Source organism: Montipora capricornis, chromosome 3 (genome assembly GCF_036669925.1).
Source record: "Montipora capricornis isolate CH-2021 chromosome 3, ASM3666992v2, whole genome shotgun sequence".
Taxonomy (NCBI): domain Eukaryota; kingdom Metazoa; phylum Cnidaria; class Anthozoa; order Scleractinia; family Acroporidae; genus Montipora; species Montipora capricornis.
Genome location: NC_090885.1, coordinates 35,395,079 through 35,403,001, shown reverse-complemented (window position 1 = coordinate 35,403,001; position 7,923 = coordinate 35,395,079). Strand labels below are relative to the sequence as shown.

Genomic DNA, 7,923 nt, shown 5'->3' with positions numbered 1-7,923 from the left:
TGCCAAACTTCTTAGATCTTATCCAACCGATAACCCGAGCGCATTGCCTCGTACACTTCCATCGTAGGTCCCGACCCAACCACGTTCGTCGCCCTACAGCTATTCAACCAGTAATTACTTTGTTCTGCGCACGTTCGACACAACGGAAATAATAATTTTCTTTCATTTTTTCTTTTCACCCGATAGGGCAACACCGGGTGAAATAGTTTCTTTGGTGGTATCATTTTGACTTTCATCAACCCGAAGTAAGCATTCTCAGATAAATCAAATCTCTTCGTTTCACTTCTGGAAAATCGACAGGAAATTCTCCATTTCGCATGACATCGGGATATAGACTCTTTATGTCACAATAACGTATGCGACTACCAAAACGTTTTTTCTTCACACTCTGATAAGTACTGGTATTCCCCGCTCTACCAGCGTAAAGAGCATCCCTGGGTACGATTCTACAACTACCACACCCAATCTCGTTGTCGTCACCTCTAGTAACGATAACACCTTCGGCGCGTACTTCGTCAAGAACACGCTTGACGTTGGCCTTTTTTCTCATTCTCTTGCATTCTTACTCCCAAATAGACTCAACAATACACCCACTTTTACTCAAAAGATATTCTTTTTGTTTTTGTTGTAAATACAAGTCACGCATGTTGTTGTCACTAAAAGGCGAATGCGTATCGAGTGAGTAACATTCGTCGCAACCGTGCCAAAGACAACCGTTAAATTCGATCGTGGTAGGCGGTTCGTCGGCACCACCTTCGTAATAACCATCAACTTTAAATTTATTACTTTTCGTGTCGAATACTCTCTGAAACCTCTTTCTCTTACGACTACCTAGCGTGTGGAAATCATTCGAACCACCTATCAAAGGTAATTCGACCACTCTTTGTATAGGTAATCGCATGGGGCCGAGTAAAATTAAGGATTAATATCACGCGTGTTTTCAGAAGTTGCTGAAATTGCCCGAGTCGCGCAGCGACGAGGGCAATTTCAGCAACTTCTGAAAACACAAGTGATATTAATCCTTAATTTTACGAGGACCCATTGCGATTACTTGTTAATAACAAAGAGGGCAAAATTTTCTTAACACTGTTGAGGCACCTCGAAAAACAGACAGCTAAGTGGAGTTAAAACACTCGTTCGCTCGGAAGCAAAACAACTGACAAACAGACAAGCAAGTCAACTTGTTCTTTGCGTCCAAAACGAGTATAGATGATTGTTATTTACATCCACTCGAGAGGAAAATACGAGTTTCATTCCTGAACAACAGTAACAACGATTAGACCAAATGTTAAGCTTCAATTTATTTTATTCACCTGTGCTGTAGAGGTTTTTACCACTTGCAAATACGCATCCGTAAACATAGCAAACGGTTTGTCCAAAGAAATCCACCAAATTTGAGCTACTCGTTTCTCCCGGCAATGGCAAATTGTTCTGTGACCTTTTTCGTTGAGCTGCAAGATGTGGTAAACTTAAAGCGCTTGACGAAAGGAATCATTTTGTTTTTCAACCACACAATCCCGCTACGCCGGGCGCCATGTAAGTCGATCCAAGTTTTAAGCTTTTCATGAAAAAAATCTCTTGCCCTTCTTCCTGTCACTCGAAAATTCAAATTTCAGATCATCTTTTAAAGCTAGTTCTTAATCTTTATGCCTTTTCGGCGAATGCAGCGTGAGTTAAAAGACAAACTTCGATGAAGACGAAGTTGTTTTCCTCAAACAGAAGAAACCAACTGAATGTGGAAGACGTACGTTCAGCCAATCAGGAGCGAGAATTTTTGGCGCTCGACCAATCGTGAGCGAGTAATTTTGCCCTCTTCTCAAGCAAAATTAAGAAAAAATACCCTCTTCATTGACCAATCAGCATTCAGTAATTTTGCCCTCTTTGTTATTATGATAGTAATCTTCTTTTCTCCCTCCGTCGACGACGAAGTTCGAAGTCTACAGTCAAAATCGACTCTATTCCTATAAGCTAAATATTATTCTCTTGCCATCTCCGACTGCGCTTCTTCCGGATAACCCTGTTCGCGTGTAATACCCACCATGTACGCTTTAAGGTGAACGTATCGAAAGATCAGATTAGCCAGGCCCGCCGTAGTGCAATTGTTGACACCCACTCCGACACCGGGAAAAGGATAAGTCGAATCTTCTCGAAACGTAAGATTTTTAACTTCCTGCCGACATTTTTCGAAACCTTGACGAAATAATGACACATCTGCCAGACAATATATTTTTAAATTTTTTTTGAAAATCCCACACGGCACCTTTACAGCGTTGTTTTTCATACCACGCGATGAAATCGCTAGTTTCAACGTCTTCTTGCAGAAAATATTTTTTATTAGGTATCACACCGACATAATCCCAATTTTCGCTAACGTTAAATTTGTGTGGGAAATAACCTTTTACCGTTTTGACATCAAACGTTTCGGTAAACGTCCGAAGTTTCTCCTGGATATAACACGACGAATCTAGAAAAATCACTTGACCGTCTTTGAATTGTCTAATGCGAGTGCCGCCAAAAATGATATTGGGTTTCACCCAAGTCTGTTTCAAGTAACCGCATAATGAATGAGCCGGTCAAAACCACCAGCATTGTGCGCAACGAACTTATATGGCGTCTTTTGGTCCAACAAGCTTATTTTACCGAAAAATGAATAATCCATTAATGTTTCGACACAATCGTCCCCCATGAAAGTGATCTGGCGATGTTTTCCGTTTTCTTTAGGCGTTGCAAACTGTAAAACACAACAGTTAGGAGTGTAATATCTACTACCGTCTGCATCGATATCCGTTCGCGTTTTGAAATCGTAGTAGACGAATTCACCTTCTTTCTCTAACATCGTCTCCATCTCGCCTTTAGAAACACTTTAGAATCGTATTTACAATTACACGTGTAACAATTCGCTTGAAAACAAACGTGTTTTTTCGCCTCTTTAGATGCATTAATTTGGTAGACATTAATACAATTACCCTCTGCGTCCCGATTAAAAACACCTTCGGAAGCAGCCAAATTTTTCCAACAATAACGGCACGCCATCACAGATTCACAGACTTTACGTTTAGGATACATAGGTGACTCATTCTCATAACACTCTCTCCCGCGAAACAAACGATGGCATTGATCACACACCACAAAACCGAAGAATCACATTTACACTTATAGTGTTTACATAAACTAAAATCACATTGGTGTTTGTTGAGAGCTTTAACGACTCTATGACACCCCTTACAGTAAAAACCGCGAACAAAACCAAAATAATTTCGCATGTGCTTAACAAGTACATAATGTCCTCTAGTTACACAAAGATAAATAGTCTTACTATGTTGTACATCCTTGTTGATTTCGGCAACCACCGAATTTTCTTTGTCTCTGTCAATGACAACCAGACCATATCCGGAAAACATTTCATTTTCACGGAAAATGCGTTTTAATTCGACTAGTGTAACGGGCCGATCTTCATTTCTCTCCATGTGATGTGGTACTCTAGCCATTCTACATACACCATACATTTCGTTTCTGAATCGTCTCTTTTGACCACTATAACGTAATGGTGCCCATTTAAGACGTTTTGTTTCGTCCAATTGTAACCACTTCAAACCCAAGAGTAAAGCAGCAACGCCACAATAACCGCCACTAAATTCAGGTGGAGGCGATTTCACCGTCTGTCTACCTTTTCTTAAAAATCTTTCCAATATTTCCTTTATCTGGCCAAGTAACCCGCTCCACGACTCGTGGGAACATGTTCTATAATGATGCGAAATGACGGATCTCGAACATTTACTTCCTGTTGACTGTTTAAAACTTGTTGGATCTGATGGAATACGTGATCAGCTCGAAAGTCTCCCACCAAAACAATGCCCGAAATGATGCGTCCCAAGGGTAGATTATCCGATTCAATTTTAACTTGAACGTAATCTTCCTTGTTGTAACGGCACGTCACAAATAATTGCAATTGAGCCTCAACTATCGTCAATTGTTCGGATTCTCGTCTGCATCCTCGATATAATCAATATACCTCCACTCCTCTTTGAATAAAATAAGGCGAAACTGCAAAACGCTAGTCGATATATCAAAATAGTCATTATGCCTCTTTCTTTGTGTTCCAGTGAAAAACGCGTGGGTTCGTATTCTTCTCAGAAAAAGACAAGTGTTTTTTCATTTTTTCGTTCTCCTTTTATTAAAACGTGTTAAAACAGATGAAATATCATTAAAAGGCCTACCTGTCATATCGAAAAGATACATGTTAATTGCTGATTTTAAGACTCCCCTTGTTTCCACTTGAACATCTTAAAATTATAATGTAATATTAAAAAGCATCACGCGTAAAAACCAGGCCGCAATGAACTTTACCTATAAGACGTATAATCCTATATTGTGCCTCACTTAACCATTGAATATCGATCTGACCTAATACTCCCTCGTAACGAAAACGCGTTTCGTATATCTGCAAATCAAACCTAATGGTACTGTCAAAAACAGTTTCCGTATGATAACAATCATACTTTTCTAGTAATAACAATTGCATATTAATTTGATTTTCTTGTAATAGTCTCGTTGACTTTAACACAGTTAATACGTCCGTCAAAGAAAACTCTGAACTTTCTCTAGCACGTACAGTCTCTTTAAAGTCATATTGATAACAGGAAACTACTAAATCAACATCTATCCAAGGATAAAAGTAGTGTTTCAATAGTTCGACAAATATCTTTTCGACTATCTTTTCTCTTTTCAGCACCCAACGCAGCTTTCCACATTTACATGCCAAATGAACCTCTTTGCCACTATACTGTTGGTGGACCATTAACCATTTATGGATCATGCCTCCTTTGTGGATCATGTAATCACAACAGCTAAAGTGATTTACATCCGCCATGCGTCCGCGATGTCTCGCTCGTTCGTTGGCGTCTTCAAATTCCACATCTAAAAACACATGTAGATGCATAACACCATCCCAGACACTGATTATGTCCAAAAAATGATCTACGTCAAAAGTGTTCATCTCGCAGTAATCACATTGTATTTTCTTTTTCATGTTTTTCTCGTCTTTTTCTTTAGTTTTTTCGAAGATGTAACCACAGCTTTACCTCTCTTTGAACGTAAATCTTTGACTCTGCTTTCACACACATGTCTAGGCATCGTGATTTTAGTAGTAAGTGAAAAAATAATCAATTTCTTTTCTTTTTTTTAAGTTCTTCACTGGGTTAAACATCTGTCATCAATATTTGCTTACAAGGATCAACCCTCAATTGATTGCCGCTGTGGTCAATCTTATATTTCCTCCGCAGTATATATTCGTGAAGTAAAAATCCTATCCAGATCATGCTTAGCGTCATCGCTAAAACCCACATGATCCCGAAACCAATCTCGTAGTTTAAATGGATCATAGTTTCTGCAAATCGCCGTTCGAAATCGATCACGTCTGTGCAACACACGCGTTCCCAGATATATTTCGCGGCTAAATCTGTTTTCACCTTGGGAAAATATAACGCCTTCTTTATTTCGTGGTTGCCACAATCGATCAAGATACAATATTAATCACCACGTAATATCGTACAACCCAACCAAGTTAGAACCCAACCAAGTTAGATCCCAATATAGAACACCGCAATCACGCAAGACTTTCTGTAAATGTTCGTTACCCAAAACTCCAACCATGAAACGTTCTCTTGTCTTGTTCGCTTCATATATTTCCACTACATCTTTTGTAAACCTATCCCACGTATGATTCTCGCCCCAAACACTAGGACCGAGACTACAATAATGTTCATTGTGAATATATTGGTTTTAAATTACTGTTTTCCTATCTTCATCAAGCATCCATGCATAGCAGTCGATGGATAATATCCTCTACTGGCATTTCGCATTGCTATAACACTACAAAAACCCAATTCCCGAATCATGAAACCAGTAGACAACAGAAAACCTAGATCGCGTCCATTACCACACAAACCTCCTTCAGCAATTCGTTCTCTTCTAACACGCTCAATCCCGAAATTCCGTCGATCGCGGCGGTCGCCATCCTTTCTTCTCTTCTCTCCGAAACGCGACGGCGACAAAAATAAAATTATACAACTCTCCTTCGCACTCGTCACCAGATCTACTCGGCGGCGGGCCCCGGGTGCCATCTTGAAACCCCTCGTCACCAGATCTACTTGGGAGCCCCTTCCGCGCCCGCGCGATGCCCATCTTCCACGCGAAGTTGGGACCTGTCCACGTGCGATGCCCATTTTCCACGCGATTTTCGTTCCACATGAGTGCGCTCTCATGTCTCTTAAAAAACAGCGCCACTTTTACCTTATATACTACTGCCTTGTGTAAATACCAGTCATCACATTGCCATTGCTTTGTGGTGGTGCTCTCAATGTACCGGTAGTTAATTTCTGTATCACTGAAAGAGAACAACCTCAAAACTCTTCCAGCGAAATATTTGGATCATTTCGTAAAAGCTCTTCTAGCTTAAGCTTTATAATACCACTCCCAAGCTTGTCTTTACTTGATTTAGTGGTTTTGCCAACTTGATATGTGTCTGCTTCTGCAGTGCAGCAACGTTTTTTCAAATCAAGACAAGATAACTGGACTACTAGTTGGTAATTGGCACATTTTTTGGGTAGAATTTCTGAGATACTTCTCATCTGGAGGATTCCGGAGCACGGACATCTATTTGGATATTTTGGGAGTATGTGTGTTTACGTTTTCTTTTTTTGGAAGAGGGTTTTTTTTTGCTTTCTCAATCAACAGGTCCTTCAATTCTCATGCTACAGTACTTGCTCTTTGTCTCTTAACCCAGGTGCATGGACCACTAGTTACGCTGTCTTTCCCACGAGTGTTCAACAAATCTTCTAGCGAGTACATGGCAGCTGCAATGTGTTTACATCCACCATCTCGACCTCCCTTGTATTCGCATCTTGCATGAAGTACACTACCTCTGTTAGCGCCTCTACCCTCAAGAATGAACCAGAGATTATAGTGATCTTTTCCTTCATCCGTTTTGATTTTCATGAAGGGCTTCACTTTAGCTACATATAAATGGACACCCACTTCGTTCAACTGAACATTTTGCAAAGATTCCACATAACCATCATTAAACAAGCGATAATCATCGAAGGACTTGTAAGCGGCGAGTCTCTGTTTGTCATATTCAGTGGAGTGGTAAATTAAAGAGTTAAAAATATCGTACAAGACGAATGGCAGCGAGGAGTTGAAGTTGTTCACGGTCTTCATTGAGAATGGATTGGAAATTAACATATCGTCAATTAATAAATTATCTGCATCGTTGGTTTTGTCTTTTTCGAAGTTTGGATTTACTGGTGGCATCATTCCTTCCACTGCAGCGGCGATTTCAATCAGCGAAATCAAATAGCCGCTCACCGAAACTCCACGCTCTTGCAAATATTTCTTAAGTTCTGCGACATTCATGGTGTGGAAATCCCTCTTAGACATGTTGAACCTGTAACTGTTGCAAAGTATTGCAAACAAGACGACTTGTTGAAGTTAGCGAGACCTAGCTATTCGAATACATTTAAAGGCTCACTGACAGAGGAGGCTCGACTTACACAAAGTCAAATCACAATCATTCTGTTTTAATACTGACCTCAAAGTGCATATGTATACATATGACAATTTTAATACATGAAGGTATTCGTAATGACATAAAGCGAGTAACATGTTTGCTTCCTTCCGCCTAGTATCAGAAATCGAATGTGGGCAAACCCCATTAAACTCACCCCCGTAAGCTTAAATCCTGTCGAAATAAGAGTGTAAAACTATTAAGTCCCGCGCCAAATCCTAATAGTGTCTCCGTTGCATCATTTGAAAGTCCCACGCAAAAAGGAGACCGAAATTTTATGACTTTTATGTACATTTCACCACTCCGTCTCACTATATGTCGTTATGTCCGATTCGTTATGTCCGATCTGCTCGAATGTC

General features: G+C 40.1%; 1 protein-coding gene across 1 annotated transcript; it reads right to left on the bottom strand.

Annotated features, from left to right (window-relative positions):
• Nucleotides 1-6,747: 6,747 nt before the first annotated feature.
• On the bottom strand, nt 6,748-7,437 carry LOC138040148 (uncharacterized). The gene has a single exon (XM_068885925.1). It carries the CDS (start codon nt 7,435-7,437, stop codon nt 6,748-6,750), a length of 690 nt encoding a protein of 229 aa, XP_068742026.1.
• Nucleotides 7,438-7,923: the final 486 nt, after the last annotated feature.